The 17,569-nt window shown below is 45.7% G+C and overlaps 1 protein-coding gene across 1 annotated transcript; it reads right to left on the bottom strand.

Annotated features, from left to right (window-relative positions):
* Positions 1–188: 188 nt before the first annotated feature.
* CDKN2C (cyclin dependent kinase inhibitor 2C) lies at positions 189–6,595 on the bottom strand. Its single transcript, XM_075832133.1, has 2 exons — positions 4,385–6,595; positions 189–1,463 (listed from the first exon to the last, which is right to left on the bottom strand). The coding sequence occupies exons 1-2, from the start codon at positions 4,859–4,861 to the stop codon at positions 1,086–1,088; spliced, it is 855 nt and encodes a 284-aa protein (XP_075688248.1). The 5' UTR covers positions 4,862–6,595; the 3' UTR covers positions 189–1,085.
* Positions 6,596–17,569: the final 10,974 nt, after the last annotated feature.

Below are 17,569 nucleotides of genomic sequence, written 5' to 3'. Positions count from 1 at the left end.
TGCTACATTTGCATATTTGTGTATTTGCTGCTATCATTTAAAGTGAAACAATTTCCTTCGGCAAAAAAATATATAAAATCATGAGTATATAATTAAAAGTAACTTAAAAAAAAAAAGAGATAAAAAATAAGTGATTAAATTTGTTTATATTTGAGACATGAACCTGAGCACATAGGAGGACACTGCTGTTCTGATCATCGTACCAAGGTGATTTACTTACAGCAAAAGATACAGCGCATACAATGTACATAGACATTCCACATAACTGGATGATGAAGATGATGATGATGATGACAGTATAAGTGCAGATGACGGTGTAAAGTAGCATGGTCGCCAGGCTGCACGGAAAAAAATAGGGAAGAAGATATTGGGGAGGAGGGGTGCTGAGGTGGTTGAACTGTGTTTAACCATTTCTCTACCAGAGGCCGGGAGGATACAACGGGGCAGTTTCTGTGCATTTATACAGATTTGTAGACAAATCAATAAGTGCAACATTGAATCCGAAGTCAGATCCATCTCTGCCCAGTGACAATATGTCTTCATCACTGTTTGTCTAAAATAAAAGGGTGGGTACATGCAAAGAGGGGGCAACAGACATATCATACACGGGAGTACTAGACAGCAATGAAAGGTCTTCATGGACATTGGTTGAACATGGATTGAGTGCATATCTTAAGTAAATATAGCAAATAAGCCTAGCAATAGGACAGTCTTTGTGGGGATCCCTTCCCCAGCATAGTGCTTGCAGCCAGTCTGAGCCCTGGGACTGGTGTTCTAAGTGCTACAATTTTTAATAATATCCACCCCATTAAAAAAATAATAATAACAAAAAAATCACAGTAATATTTTATCAGGTGAAAGCAAACCCGATCAGCAGGTCCTTATTGAGGGCAGAATGATGACACGGTGACCCTCCCACATAGGTACCATTAATCCAGCAGAGGCCTGCAGCTTTCTGTCATTCAAGATAGTTATTAGCTTGATATGTCTCTGTGGTCCATGATATTTTTAGAAGGTGGCATATTGCTAATCACTTCCCTTCTCATCTGCAGGTTGGCTTCTGCGTTGCTGGGTGGCCCCTGACATCACTGTCCATTTCCTTGTTGGACCCTGGCATTTCTCTGCATCCACAGCACAACATGCTCCCTGTTGTACATCCTAGCCAGATCACAGGGAGTGTTCCCATTCCTGTTCCTATGGGTCACACAGGTGTCAGTGTGCAGGACCAGGTACTGCACCATGTGCAGGTGACCCTCTATGGCTGCCAGGTGCAGGGCTATGTTGCCATCGTTGTCCTGCAGGTTGACATTTGCATTGAAGTCCAGAAGGATCTGCATAGTGTCCTGGAAGCCGGCCCTGGCAGTATCATGAAGAACAGAGAAGCCGCTACTGTCCTGCAGGTTGGGATTAGCGCCTCTTCTCAGCAAAAGGCAGGCAATGGCAGGACATCCTAGTCTCATCACCTGGGGAAGATACACAGCCGGCCTATTAGAAAGTCTCCAGAAATATACACGTGTCTGTATATTGTAATATAACACACATACACACCTTATATTACTGTATAAAGTCTATACGCACATGTAGCCGCAGTAATTATATATATATATATATATATATATATATATAGATAGATAGATATAGATATATAGATAGATAGATATAGATATACATACACACACTGTGGTTACGTGTATGTATATATATATATATATATATATATATACACACATACATACGCAAATAAATATATATATATATATATATATATATAGAAACACACACACACATATATATATACATATATACATACACACACACACACTGTATGTAACTTCACTACATACTATATATCACATGCTCATCTAAAACATGTATACATAATTTATTTATGGAAGGCATGTCAATATAGATCTATAGCTATCTGAAAATATATACATAAATCTATATATTATAACGTTTCTAAAACATGTATCTATTGTATGTGTGCGGAATTAATGTACATAGAAAGAAGAACCTTTAATCATGTATCTCACAGGTTATATTTTTGTTTCTTTTTTTAAATATAACTATAAATAAATAGATTTTATTTTGATGAATACATCTATTATGTGATATATAAACGTTAGCAAAATGGATGGTTAATTTGCAAGAGGCCTTGATTTCAAAGGAGAGGATAATATTGGGGGCCTGTCCTTATAGATGAATACATGGCAGGTTTAATCCACATATAAGAATTATTTTTATATAAAATAAAAAGTTTGAAACTATATAAGATTGTCATATAACCGTGATTACAAAAATAAAATAGTGTGTACATCTATCTAATCTATCTATCTATCTATCTATCTATCTATCTATCTATCTATCTATCTATCTATCTATCTATCTATCTATCTATCTATCTATCTATCTATCTATCTAATAAAAGTACAACTTTTATAACTATTACTGGAAGATTGGAACTGGCACAGTCTCGGGTCCTGGATGAAGTCACCTCAGTAAACTAAGGAGTCTTATCTCAGTAAGGTGTGTCCTTGTGTACCAAGAAAACTGATGTCATTTACAATCTTAGGTAGACAATGAGATGCTCGAAGATGTTTGACAGTAAAACATTTCATAGTTTAATTCCCAGCGAACAAAGGGTTAAACAGACAGAGGGTTACACAGTGATGGAAATATATATTCTAGAAAACGAGCTCCCCCATCATTCATTATAACTAAAATTATGTTATTTACAGTCTGGAAAAAAGTCAACAAACGGCAACCATCAAGAATATGTATTCCAGAAAAGGGGGAAATAATCTAATAGAATCTTCATCTCACTCACATAGTAAAACAAAAGAACAGGAGAAATGTTGTGACTGAGGCTTATACTTAAAATGTTATAAATAACATCCACCATTCCCGATTCATAATATATGAAATATATCGAGATAGAATGAGCCGATCTCATCTGTCCAACCTTATCCACCTTAAAAATTAGCATGTGCTCAACGGGAAATAAAATACAAGCACTATACATTTCACATTCAGCAAATTGTACTCAGGCCTGTGTACATTCAATCGTATTATGTATAATAAAAATAATAAAAATCAAATATTTGCATCCTCCACCATACTTTACCTAAAAGACTGCAGCTGCTGCATAACAGGCAGACATTTTCTAGCTATAGTATATTGGTAACATCACATCTCTGCTGCTAGATGTGTGAGGCCTGACACACGTGGGCCCTGCTGTCACCTTCCCTCCCTTGGACAGAATAAACTGAGGCCTGTTTCATTCTTTTCTGCCCAGAGATATTTCTGGAGTAATAATTGAAATAAATTCTTACAAATCAAATAATAAAAATTCCGATTTCTTATAAATATCTATTATAAATTCTAATGCATGTACTTACATAAAAAGGTGGAGCACAGGCACTAGATCCAGGATACATTTATTTTGCTGGGTTTAATGTACCCAATTGTGCAACAAATGTATAAAAGTGATATGCACCAGTCACCAGCGTGTGCCCAATCAATGCCCACTTAAGATGGTGCAGGCATGATAGAAATGTAACTTTCCTTGTACTCTGAATACTCGAGATCCCTTTTATCATAGGTGTGTGATTCAGCTGACAGAAACCGATATAAAATAGAAACCGGACACGTGTGTGAACAGTGTGCAATCTTCTGCAGCATCCTGTATAGACATCCATTATACCCTGCGCTCTTCTAGAGAGGATTTGCTCCCTTTTTGCAGACCATTTATTATATTTGTGGCCTATGTGATACTTTTAGGAATCAGATCGTTTCTACTTCAAAAACGACATTTGCAGTAAGAAGAGGAGGGGTGGGAATAATATAACAATAATAAGGAGAATAAAAATCAGATAGCCAAGAAGTGATCAGGATCCACCCTGTCTGGAGCGCAGACTGCAGCAGACAGCAGAAGATTTGGGATGGGGTTTGCTCAGTGTGACTACCTGGCAGGGCACGTTAACCCCTTGTGCCCATTATCTCGGCATTAATAATGAATGGGGAAAATGCTGAATGAAACCTGGATTTATAAGATCTGTGGAATGTTTCGAGCTGCTGATCTTATATATAACAGAGGAGACTCAGCGATCTCCTCTACAACTTGCCCCTCTGCAGAAATTTTGGGGTTCTCATTTGTGCCAATTAGCTTTTTTTTTTTTTTTTTTTTTTCATTTAACCCTTCCGTAATACCTGAACGTGCGTTATAAAGGAAATGAGTGAGTGATACCTAAAGGTGGAGGCATTAACCCTTCATGTGCACAGGGCCTGCTATTATTATTGCATTGCATTATCTCACAATGGACATGTCATGAAGCCCCTATTGCCAACCTGCCCTATCCCCCCGATCTCCCGGGCTTACACCCACCTGTAAGGCTGTCCTGCCGAATCTGTTAAGTGCATCCACATTGGGCGTCCTCTGCAGCAGGTCCTCTAGTTGCTCCAGGTCCCCCCGGGCAGCGGCTGTTGACATCAGGTCCGCAAGTGGCTGTGCCATGCTGGGCTGGGGTCCTGGGCAGAGGTCCGGGGCAGGGCAGTGGGTTATTAGTGCATGGCATGAACAGGCTGACAGCCGGGGCTCTGAGCTAATAGGGGGATCGTAGTAAATACTCGTAAAACAGTTGTGCCAGGACCCGCCCCCGGGCACACGTGATGAGCAGATATTCCTGCAGCCTCCCCTCTTCTTCTTCTGTGCAGCCTCCCCTCTCTCCCTCCTCTGCAATATCCTCTCCCTTCCCTTATGTCTAGATCTCCTGCTCCATGCAGCAAAACTCCCTCTAGATCCAGACCACTCTCCTGCCCTGTCCTTCTCCATCTCCATCCAAACCCTCTCTCTCATAACCATCCTGCATCAACTGGCTCCATCAAAAGATCCCCAACCATACAGCCTCCCCTCTCTCCATACACTACCCCCTCATCTGCAATATTCCCTCTTTCTTTGGATCTCCAGCTCCATCCAACATCTCTGCCCTCACCTATCAACTCCTGCCTCCCCTCTCTTCTAGATCCATCCACTAAGATCACCCGTTCCCCCTCTTTCCATTCTCTATCACTCTTCTTGGATATCTTCAGCCCTCTGTTAAACATTCCTGGTAACTCTAGCGATGTATCTTCGGATCCAGATCTCTGTCCTCCTCAATTTCCCCTCCCTTATGAGATTTCCAATCCCCATCTCTGCAGTTTGACCACAATATCTCTGTAGGCCATGACTTGTATCCCCTTTCTAAGACTCATATTGTACCCCCTACATCTATGATCCTTCCTTATTATTGGCTGTCAACTCCACCTTACCCAGCAATGAATAAGGTGAGGTATTTGGAGATCTTGAAGCTGGCCTTGACCTTGGAGTAGGTGGATGGACAGGAACTAGAGCAGCATCCACGCTGCTAAATTGCATAATTCAGAGGGGATGCAGCCTCCATAAACTTTTGGTGTTGCTTGAAGCAGTTTGGCCACTACCGTCTCCAGTGTATTGGCCTCCAGATATGATGCAGCCTCCAAAAAGTACTTGTATGTTTGACAGAAGGAGCTCTTAATCCAGGGCCTGCATTATAGAGCAGGAAGGTCAAAGGTATAAACTCAAATCGTGCAGACCATACTCCACAAAAAAATCCATATTACACTATCAATAAAAATCCTCAACTGCATTTAAAGCAGTCTTAAAAACGGTGAGTAGACAGAACCTCCAAAAGAGTTGGTAGGAGACCTTAAAGAGGTCCTCCAAGACAGTGAAGAGATGAGAAAATGGCCTTGGAGGCAAGTAGACGTTTCCAATAGTCTCCAGGATTGACACTCAGAATCAGTGTAAAGCAGAGGACCCAGACGTTTGAGCTTCAGTCCAGGATGTCCTTCAAGGGACAAACTCCATGTGTCTCCATGGGGCAGGTATCTCTTCATTTATACTCACTTTCTATAACGTCCACAACCCTCTAGTCAGGACTTGTTCTGATTCTTAGTAGTGGCCGCTTCTTGTCCTCTTGCATTATTCCTGCATCCACCAAATGCAGACCATGTCATATCGCTGCTGTCACCTCAGCTGTCAGTGAATGCCCAGATTTCTAGTTACTACAGGTCTTCTACTCCACCTGTTCTCCCTCACGCTTTAATGCAAACCATGGAGTGACTGGATTTCTAGACCTCAAGTACATGCACGTCTACAGTCTCTACAAGTCTTCATATTCCTCCTCTGTTGCCTGATACATCTCTGCGCTCTCCTAGTGGCCACTGCATTATCCCCATAATACATGGGACGTCACACTGCACATTCCAATGCATGTCCCCAATCACTGCATCCTTCCCGCGTGCTACATCTCCTGTCACTGCTCTCCTTCATGTTATAGCATCTCTACCTCCTGTCAGTGCTTTTTCCTTGACGTCACTGTATTCTCTTCCATACTAACTACTCTACTGCAATCTCCGTCATGTCAACGCTCTTCTTCCGTATGTCCCTGCACTCTCCAGGTCACGACTTTCCCCCTCATAAATGCACTGTCCTCCCTTTACTGTCGCATCTCTTCTCCCTCCTGTCACAGCGCTATCCTCCAGGTCACAGCGCTATCCTCCAGGTCACAGCGCTATCCTCCAGGTCACAGCGCTATCCTCCAGGTCACAGCGCTATCCTCCAGGTCACAGCGCTATCCTCCAGGTCACAGCGCTATCCTCCAGGTCACAGCTCTCTCCCGTCACTGCACTCTTCTCAATGTGATAGATTTTCTCACTGCTCTTTTCAATCTTCCTCATGCAACAATTCCTCTCCGCCGTAACTATACTGCCCAGCATGCCACAAATCCTTTCTTTCCTATCGCTGCACTCTCCTCCATACAATCCTGCTATTGCTTTCCCTCCTGTCACTGCACAACCCCTCCCCCTCCTGTTACTGCGCTCTACATGCTACAGAAATTCGTGTTATTGCATTCCCCCCCACCACACAGTTACAACTGCTTTCCCTCCTTTCAGTACAATGCTCTCCCCTTAACACCTCCTCTCCCTCCTGTCACTGCACTCTCCTCAACGTCTCCTCTTCCTCCTGTCACCCCAAACTCCTCCATGTCTCCTCTCCCTCCTGTCACTGCACTCTCCTCCATGTCTCCTCTCCCTCCTGTCACTGCACTCTCCAACCTCATCCCGTCACTGCACTCTCCTCCAAGTCTCCTCTCCCTCTCTCCCTCCTGTCACTGCACTCTTCTCCATGTCTCCTCTCCCTCTCTCCCTCCTGTCACTGCACTCTTCTCCATGTCTCCTCTTCCTCCTGTCACTGCAGTCTCCTCCCTCCTGTCACTGCACTCTCCTCCATGTCTCCTCTCCCTCTTGTCACTGCACTCTCCTTCCTCCTGTCACTGCACTCTCTTCCATGTCTTCTCTCCCTCCTGTCAGTGCACTCTCCACCCTCCTGTCACTGCACTCTCCTCCATGTCTCCTCTCCCTCCTGTCACTGCACTCTCCTCCATGTCTCCTCTCCCTCCTGTCAGTGCACTCTCCACCCTCCTGTCACTGCACTCTCCTCCATGTCTCCTCTCCCTCCTGTCACTGCACTCTCCTCCATGTCTCCTCTCCCTCCTGTCAGTGCACTCTCCACCCTCCTGTCACTGCACTCTCCTCCATGTCTCCTCTCCCTCCTGTCACTGCACTCTCCTCCATGTCTCCTCTCCCTCCTGTCAGTGCACTCTCCACCCTCCTGTCACTGCACTCTCCTCCATGTCTCCTCTCCCTCCTGTCACTGCACTCTCCTCCATGTCTCCTCTCCCTCCTGTCAGTGCACTCTCCACCCTCCTGTCACTGCACTCTCCTCCATGTCTCCTCTCCCTCCTGTCACTGCACTCTCCTCCATGTCTCCTCTCCCTCCTGTCAGTGCACTCTCCACCCTCCTGTCACTGCACTCTCCTCCATGTCTCCTCTCCCTCCTGTCACTGCACTCTCCTCCATGTCTCCTCTCCCTCCTGTCAGTGCACTCTCCACCCTCCTGTCACTGCACTCTCCTCCATGTCTCCTCTCCCTCCTGTCACTGCACTCTCCTCCATGTCTCCTCACCCTCCTGTCACTGCACTCTCCTCCATTTCTCCTCTCCCTCCTGTCACTGCACTCTCCTCCATGTCTTCTCTCCCTCCTGTCACTGCACTCTCCTCCATGTTTTCTCTCCTTCCTCCTGTCACTGCGCTCTCCTCTTCCTCCTGTCACTGCACTCTCCTCTCCCTCCTGTCACTGCGCTCTCCTCCATGTCTCCTCTTCCTCCTGTCACTGTACTATCCTCTCCCTCCTGTCACTGCAGTCTCGTCACAGCCTAGCTGGATCTCTTGCCACTTTCCCAGCTTTGTTGCCCTTCGTCACTCAACCCATAATATGCCCAAATCAGTGCCCAGCACTCCATGCAAAAATTATCTAAGCACATTCATCTAGACCCTTTTTGCTACCCCCTCCTCGACAATCCTTCTCCCTCATACTCCCCAAACCCTGTACGACCATTACTCACCCCCCCCCCCCACTCTCTAGCAGTGACAGCAGCACCCAACTTACTAGTAATGACTGCGCCCAACTTCACGTACATGTCTTCGCCTCCCCTCCCTCTCCTGTGTGTAGTCCACCCCCCGGATCCGCACACATCTCTCCCCCTCTCTCTCACTCGCTGCCGGTTTTTCCTCTTCAGCTTTTTTTGAAAATAAAAAAAAATGAGCGCTCTTACAGGACTCCGCCCACACCACGCCCCCTTCAACGGCACAAATTTAAGGAAGATCGTGACAGATCCGCTCGTACTGTAATAAAACGTAACTTGCCGCTAGTAAATGTAACGCACCCCCCAGAATACTGACCACCATGCACGGAAGAAAAACGATTCTTCTAATGGGTCTTCATTTAACCCCTTATATTCTCGTAACTACGCTGCCGGTCTCTATGAAGGTGTGCGGTATCACGTTGTATTGGTAGTATCACCTTTAAAGACTTAACCAGCTCGTTACATAAGATCCCATACCTTCCAATAGATAGAATCCCGATACAATGTAATCTATCTGCTGTCAGTCAAGAAAGGGATACAAAGTATCAAGTCACATTCCGATCTCTATTAGTAGAAGTGTTAGATCAGCCCCCTGCTGTTTCCTGTGCGGCACTGCACCTGCTCCTGTACACAGCAGAACCTGACATTACACCGAGCACAAACACCTCGAAAAATGGCGGCAGATGGAGAGAAGATAAATATGGAGACTGATCCGGAGTGATAGAGACAGTTACTTCTATTAAAAAAAAAATTTAAAATGGTGTTTGCGAATTGTATTAGAATTTTGTGATTAAAAGAAAGGAGGTGGAATCCATTCAAAATGATTTTCTGGTATTATCTAGTATTTGCTTTCACTTTTTAATAGCATAATGATGGCACTTTTGATGAAGACGGAGTCCCCAAAATAAAAGGGGGAAGTAGCATGGCCTAATAATGCTTTTAGTGACCACCATGGCCTTATATATATATTAGCTACATAAATAGTTTACTGCGTCTTTAAAGTGTAGCTAAACGTTCGACAAACTTCTGACATGTCATAGTGACATGTCAGAAGTTTGGATTGGTGGGGTCCGAGCACTGAGACCCCCACCAATCCCTAGAATGAAGCAGCTGAAGTGCTCGTGTGAGCGCTCATCTGCTTTGTGTCTGTTCGGCTATTTCCGGAAATAAATGTATTGGTGTACGGACTCAATACAAAGTCTATGAGCCCGTACTCTGATACATTGGCTTTCCGGAAAAAGCCGAACAGAAACGAAGCAGATGAGCGCTCACACAAGCACTTCAGCTGCTTCGTTCTAGCAATTGGTGGGGGTCTCAGTGCTCGGACCCCACCAATCCAAACTTCTGACATGTCACTATGACATGTCAGAAGTTTGACGAACGTTTAGCTACACTTTAAGCGCTATTGTCCCGCAGTTATATTTGTTGGTGCGGTTATATTTTTATTCCTTCCACTACAGGTAAACCTTGTACATTGGTGAAACCGACCATTGTCTGACAAGTTGGGATAGAGCGTCTGCGATCAGGGCCGATTATAGCTTTTCTGCTGCCTGAGGCGAAAATTGAAATGCCCCCCCCCCCCCCCCCCCCAATCTTGATTGAGATCCTCATAGCTGTTCTACATCACTAGCAGCCTCACAAAAAAAAGGAAAATAAATCATACCACCCATTATCTCGCTGCAGATCATACAGTGACTACAGTACTGATTAGAGGCAGAATAAACATTTACATTGAGTGACGTCTCCATCCGGTCCAGACCTCTATGATGACTTCTCCCGGCAATGGCCCATTTCTGAAGTTTGACGCTCAGATGTCTTCAGCTTCCCACTTTTCAAACATTTCTGCACTTATAAACGAAGATAAAATCTCACGGTGCCACACACAACACCCGTAAATATAATGGCGCCATACACTGCAATTATAATTATAATAGAAGCATACACTGTGTACCCTAATTATAATAGAACCATAGACTGTGTCACACACACACACATACACACACACACACACACACACACACACACACACACACACACACACACACACACACACACACACACACACACCCCTGTAGATAGTGCTCCACATATAGCCCCCCTTTAGATAGTGCCCCACATATAGCCCCCCATAGATAGTGCTCCACATATAGCCCTCCCGTAGATGCTGCCCCACATATAGCCCTCCCTGTAGATAGTGCTCCACATATAGCCCCCCTGTAGATAGTGTCCCACATATAGCCCCCCATAGATAGTGCTCCACATATAGCCCCCTGTAGATAGTGCTCTACATATAGCCCCCACCCCCTGTAGATAATGCTCCACATATAGCCCCCCACCCCTTATAGATGGTGCTTTACATATAGTCATCCCTGTAGATAGTGCTCCACATATAGCCCCATCCCCTGTAGATGTTGCTCCGCATATAGCCCCACCCCCTATAGATAGTGCTCAACATATAGCCCCCGCCCCCTGTAGATAGTGCTCCACATATAGCCCCCACATATAGTCCCCACCCCTGTAGATAGTGCTCCACATATAGCCCCCTGCAGATAGTGCTCCACATTTAGCCTCCACCCCCTGTAGACAGTGCTCCACATATAGCCCCCACCCCCTGTAGATGGTTCTCCACATATAGCCCCCCCTGTAGATAGTGCCCCACATATAGCCCCCCCGTAGATAGTACTCCACATATAGCCCTCCCGTAGATGCTGCCCCACATATGGCACTCCATGTAGATAATGCTCCACATATAGCCCCCCTGTAGATAGTGTCTCACATATAGCCCCCCATAGATAGTGCTCCACATATAGCCCCCTGTAGATAGTGCTCCACATATAGCCCCCACCCCCTGTAGAAAGTACTCCACGTATAGCCCCCCGACCCTTATATAGTGCTTCACATATAGCCACCCCTGTAGATAGTGCTCCACATATAGCCCCATCCCCTGTAGATATTGCTCCACATATAGCCCCACCCCCTATAGATAGTGCTCAAAATATAGCCCCCACCCCCTGTAGATAGTGCTCCACATATAGCCCCACATATAGCCCCCACCCCTGTAGATAGTGCTCCACATATAGCCCCCTGCAGATAGTGATCCACATTTAGCCCACACCCCCTGTAGACAGTGCTCCACATATAGCCCCCACACCCTGTAGATGGTTCTCCACATATAGCCCCCTGTAGATAGTGCTCCACATACAGCGCCCCTGTAGATAGTGCTCCACATATAGCCCCCCTGTAGATAATGTTCCACATATAGCCCCCACCCCTTGTAGATAGTGCTCCACATATAGCCGTCGCCTCCTGTAAATAGTGCTCCACATATAGTCCCCACCCCCTGTAGTAGATAGTGTTCCACATATAGCCCCCTTTAGATAGTGCTCCACATATAGCTCCCAACCCCTGTAGATAGAGCTCCACATGTAGCTCCCACATATAGCCCCCACCCCATGAAGATAGTGCTCCACATATAGCCCCCACCCCATGAAGATAGTGCTCCACATATAGACCCCACCCCATGAAGATAGTGCTCCACATATAGCCCCCACCCCATGAAGATAGTGCTCCACATATAGCCCCTCACACTTTTAACAGAAAAAAACAAAAACTTTACATACTCACCTAAACCCGTTCTCTTGCAATGCAGACCTGCTCTTTTCTGAGCAGATCTTCTGAACGATGCAAGCTGCGCGATGACATCATTGAGACGCTCGTGCCGTTAAAGGCGCTGATTGGCAGGGCAAGTCATTCTGGGCTATCATTGTTACTATTGGGGGCCACTATTGCTAGTGGGGGCACTCTCAGGTAGCATTATTATTATTGGGGGCCGTTTACTAATGAGGCTCTCTGGGGCAGCATTATTACTATTGGGGCACTCTGGGGGAGCAGTGTTACTACTGGAGGCACTCTGGGATAGCATTATTATTGAGGGCCACTATTACTAATGGAGACACTCTGGGCTAGAATTATTATTATGGGGGGCCACTATTACTAATGGGGGAACTATGGGCTAGCTTTATTATTATTGGGGTTCACTATTACAAATGAGGGAACTCGGGGCTAGCATTATTACTATTGTCTCCCACTAATACCAATGGGAGCCCTGTGGGGGACCATTATTACCAATACAGGCACAATGGAGAGCACTATTACTAAAGGGGCACTCGGCTTCCCACAACAATTTTTGGAAGCATTGCTTGAGCAATGTTACTGTAAGGGGCACTATCTACTTGCCAAAATTATTTTCCCGGGGCACTTAGTGGCCATTACTACTATTTGGGGCACTATCAGCTTGGCATAATTATTTTTGAGGGCACTATGTGAGGCACTAATTACTGTAGGGGCACTATCTGTGAATTACTAGTATTTTCAGGGGGACTATTTGTATATCTCTATTATCTCTGCAGTACTGTATTTGGGGACACTAGGGAGCACTGCAGGCACAGTCTCAGGGGTAACAGCAGGGTGACACTGTTAGAGCACCAGGATGGGGAGTTTGTGTTGAGAAGGTAGGGAAAATGATGGAAGAGTGAGGAACCTAAGATATCTGGGCAGCAAACTCTGCCAAGACTAGACGTGGTTGTAAGAAGCATTCACGGCAGTCTGGGCTGGTGTAAAAGATGAGGAAAGAAAATGTCTACATCGGAGAAGACATCACCTGTGAGTCACTGGATGTCATTGTTGTATATTTTGCCTGTGACTGCATCTGATCAGTGAAGGATTCCCCTGTATGCTTGGTAGCACTCAATTTAATTAAAAAAGTAACAAAACATCATTAGACAGATCTCTGTACTGTCGCCCATTTATGTATTTCTACATAGTAATTAGATCGCCTTTAAGCAGTCTTTTTTTTCCAAACTGATTAACCCCAAGTTTGATAATTTTTCTTGGCACTGCAATAGACCGATTCCTGGTCGCCCTCCTCAAGACCCGCTCCAGTTCATCTATGTCTTTTCTATACACAGTTTATATAACTGTTTTGCATGTGCATCTAAGCCCTTTTTGATGCATCCCATGATCTTATTTGGCTTGGCAGTAGCTGCATGGCACGGGTTGCTCCAGTTCAGTTCGCTGTCCGCTAATATCCTCAATTCCTTTTCCATGCCCATTTTACCCAGTATTTTCCCGTGTAATATTGACAAAGGGGCTTTACTTGGCAAGCTAATATGTGCATACTCATGGTACAGAAGTCTTGAGTATGAGCATTTATTTAAAAAAGTGTAATATCTTTTTTTTTTAACACTTTCTGTACCATGAGCATGCATTATCCTTATAAAAAGAGAAATAGGAAGTGACCATAGAATTTACCATAGTTCTGAGTTGATGTCCGTTTCGAAGCCCATTCTGACATTGATCTGGATAACTAAGGCGGGATTCACACGACCGGGTCGTTCCCGAGCCCGAGTGTCGGCCGGTAAAATCGGCCATTTTGCCCGGCCGGTTTGCATAAAGTTATGCATCCGTGCCGGGCCGGGCAGATCCGGACAGTGACATCAGCGGCAGCTCCTGAAGGGGAATCCCCATGTGTTCGGGGATTCCGCTTCAGGAGTTTCCCCTGATGTCACTGCCCAGATATGGACAGAGACATCAAGCGCTCTGTCCAGGAGCGGATTCCCCGAAAACACGGGGATTCCGCTCCTTCAAGGAGCTAAAGTGCGGCTAGCACATAGCAGAGCGGGGAGATACCTCCCTGCTCTGCTATAGTGGCGTCGCTACAGTAGTAGCAGCCGCAGCAGCAGCAGCTGCTGCTACTACTACTACTAGCGGCGCCATCGAAGGTGTCGCCGAGCCAGGGTGCTTTTAACAAGCAGGGGAAGGGAGCCAGCGCAGCGCTCCCTCCACCTGCTGTACACCCCGGCCCTGCAACACAGTGTACAGCGATGCCATTCGTCAGAATGGCATCAACTCCTCCTCCTCACATGCACTCTGCGCTGTGAGGAGGAGGAGATAGAGCGCAAGCGCCGGGAAACCCGGCCATCACTCGGAACACATTCCGGTGATGGCCGTGTAATACCCGGCCCCATAGACTTGTATGGGAGCCGGGCGGCCGGGTGCCCGGGCAAAGATAGAGCATGTCCTATTTTTTGACGGCCGGATTTTCCGGCCGTCAAAAAATCGGTCGTGTGAATAGCCCCATTAGGGGTCTATCATTCCTAATGCAGCCGGGTGCCGGCCGATTTATGAACGGCCGGCACCCGGCCGGGAAACCCTGCCGTGTGAATGAGGCCTAAGTAGTATAATTTAACTGTACAAAACCTAGCTGCTATAATACTGCCCCCTATGGATAAGACTATGGACCTGAAGAAATAAGAGAATTGCAGCTTCAGAATGTTATTTGAGCTGCTTAAAAAGATGCTACAGACTTTAGTGATTTAATGGATGGCAGATCCAGACAATTTTGGTGTGATCTGCTAATATTGTACTGACTATGCCACTCTTGTTTGGTTTAAAGGGAATCTACAGAGCTATTTTGAGTACAGAGATTAATTAATATCCAATGAGACAATGAAAATGTTTAAAAATATGTCCTTGTTGCTCGAAGCAACCCCAGTTTAGCCGCTATATCCTATTGATTACTTTGGTTAACAAGGTCACTTTTTTTTTCTTCTTCAAGACGGCTTTAAAGGGGCTTTCCCATAAGGGACATTTATCGCATATCCACAGGATATGCTATAAATGTCTGATAGATGAGGGTCTCCCCTCTGGTACCTGCACCTATCTCTAGAACTCGACCAGTCGCAGAATGACATGCGAACTGGACGCTCCTCTGTTTGTGTAATTCCCATAGAACAGATTAGAGAGAGCCGCGGCCACCTCTTCATTCATTCTCCTCCTGGATGTGGCTAGATGTCTCATTTCTCCAGCTAGCTTTAGATTTCCTGATAATTAAAAAAGCACTTGAAATTAAGGGGATTTTACACTGGGTGATAATCGGGCAGACAAGCGTTCATAGAACACTCGTTGCCGATAATTGCCCAGTATAAACAGGGCAGTGATCAGTAGATGAACGACCAAACGCTCATTCATCTACTGATCGTATCGTTTTAAAAAAGTTAAATATTATCGTTGGCAACACATCTCCCTGTGTAAACAGGGAGATGCGCTGCTGACATGATAATGTATGGGGACGAGCGATCGGAGTAACGTGTGCTCGTCCCCATCCATAGCTCCGTGTGACCGGAGCAAACGAGCGCCGATCAACAATGTCTCGTTGATCGGCACTCGCTGCACCGGCCGATTATCGGCCGGTGTAAAAGGGCCTTAAGGCATTACTTAGAATGGAACTAAATGAAGTAAGATAATGTAATAATTTTGGAGTGGGTATAGTTAATAATGTAATTAAGTTATAATAAAATCTGGAAGCAATGAAAAGGAATTCTGCAGATTAGGTATGCACAGGTGTAGAACTATGTATTGAGACAGCCATTCATGAGGGAGCAGAGACCTTGCTTTAATTGTTTTAGGCCTGATTCACATGAACGCTGCGCATCTTGGACGTGAAAAACTACAGTTTTTCACGTCCGAGGTGCATCCACGCTCAGCACTGCGGGATGCGATGTCACGTAACCCCCATAGTTGAGAGTCTTATGGAGGGATACGTGATGCGTGAAAAGATAGGACATGGGACGGCCACTGTTTCAACACGTTCGTGTGAATCAGGCCTTACAGGCACTGGATGATGTGGTGGTTTCTTCTCTTCATTCTCAGAGGCTATAAAACATGGGGCTCCTACTGATTACTAGCAATGTCAAATGTCTAACCAAATCTAATTTCCTAGGAAAGACGAAATGGACTACCATGCTAGACAAAAAAATCCTAGGATAATTGGAGGTCATCCAGAAATCATACAGCGTAGAAACTTTGCTTAAAAGGTTATTCCTATCTGTAACATCCACTGGGCCTCTCTGCTGTAAGGGAGTAGCAGCTGGTCAAACAATATGGGAGAGTCACTAGTTGGTGGTACCTGGATGGCAGGCTGGTGCCAGATTATTGGTAGCTGGTTTGTGCTGGATTATTGGTAGCTGGTTGGTACTGGATTATCGGAAGCAGAACTGGTCTCGGACACTGGACCTAGATACTGGACTTGTCACCGACACTGGACTTGACATGGACACCGGACATGCATACTAAAGTCGTCACGGACACGGGACTTGACACGGACACCGTACATGGATATTGAAATCAGCTCAGGCACTGAGGAAGTGGGCAGAGTTCCTTATATAGTCCAGGATGTGCTGGGATAGGTTGGGAGCAATATTCCTGGTGCGCACGCTGGCCCTTTAAGAACGGGAACGAGCGTGCACACCCTACGGGCACAGAGCAGTGGTGAGAGCAGAACGCACTGGCGTCCCAGAGCAGAGAGACGTCGGTCCAGAGGGCATCAAGGCTGGCGCCAGCTGGGGTGAGTGAGCACCGCGGCCGCTGGTGCTAAACTATCTTAGACATTTATGTCATATCCACAAGATATGCCTTAAATGTCTAATAAATGCATGTCCCAAACCTATCTCGAGAATGGAAGTCATCAGACCCCTGCCCTATCTGTTGAGACAGCCACTGCATTCATGCGCAGAATGAATGTAGAGGTGGCTGCTTGGCTATTTCTGTACCCCCATAGAAGAGAATAGAGAAAGCTGTGGCCACATATCCATTCATTCTCCTCCTGGAGGCGGGCGCCTCACCTGGCTGGATGGGGGTCAGGTGACCGCCTTTGTGGAGATGAATGTGGGTTCCAGAGCTGGGATTCACATTTATCAGACATTTATGGCATATCCTGTGGATGTGCCATAAATGTCTAAGCTGGGACTAGCCCTATAATAATAAGTGAAGGAGGGGATGAGGGAGGTGAAGCTGCAGTTTCTCACTCAGTTTCAGTGAAACAGAATGCAGGGGAGATCTGGTGACATCTGATTGGCTCAGAGCAGCTAGCACAACTATATGTACTATACGCTTTTTCTTTCGCATTCCCTTTACATCTGTTTAAAGGGGTTGTCCAGGCACGGGACAACTGATGACCTGTCCATAGAATACGTCATCAGTATATGATCAGTGGGGATCTGACACCCG

This window comes from Rhinoderma darwinii, chromosome 7, assembly GCF_050947455.1.
Source record: "Rhinoderma darwinii isolate aRhiDar2 chromosome 7, aRhiDar2.hap1, whole genome shotgun sequence".
Classification (NCBI taxonomy): Eukaryota; Metazoa; Chordata; class Amphibia; order Anura; family Rhinodermatidae; genus Rhinoderma; species Rhinoderma darwinii.
Note: the sequence above shows the minus strand (reverse complement) of the source record. Positions and strands in the feature narration are given on the sequence as shown.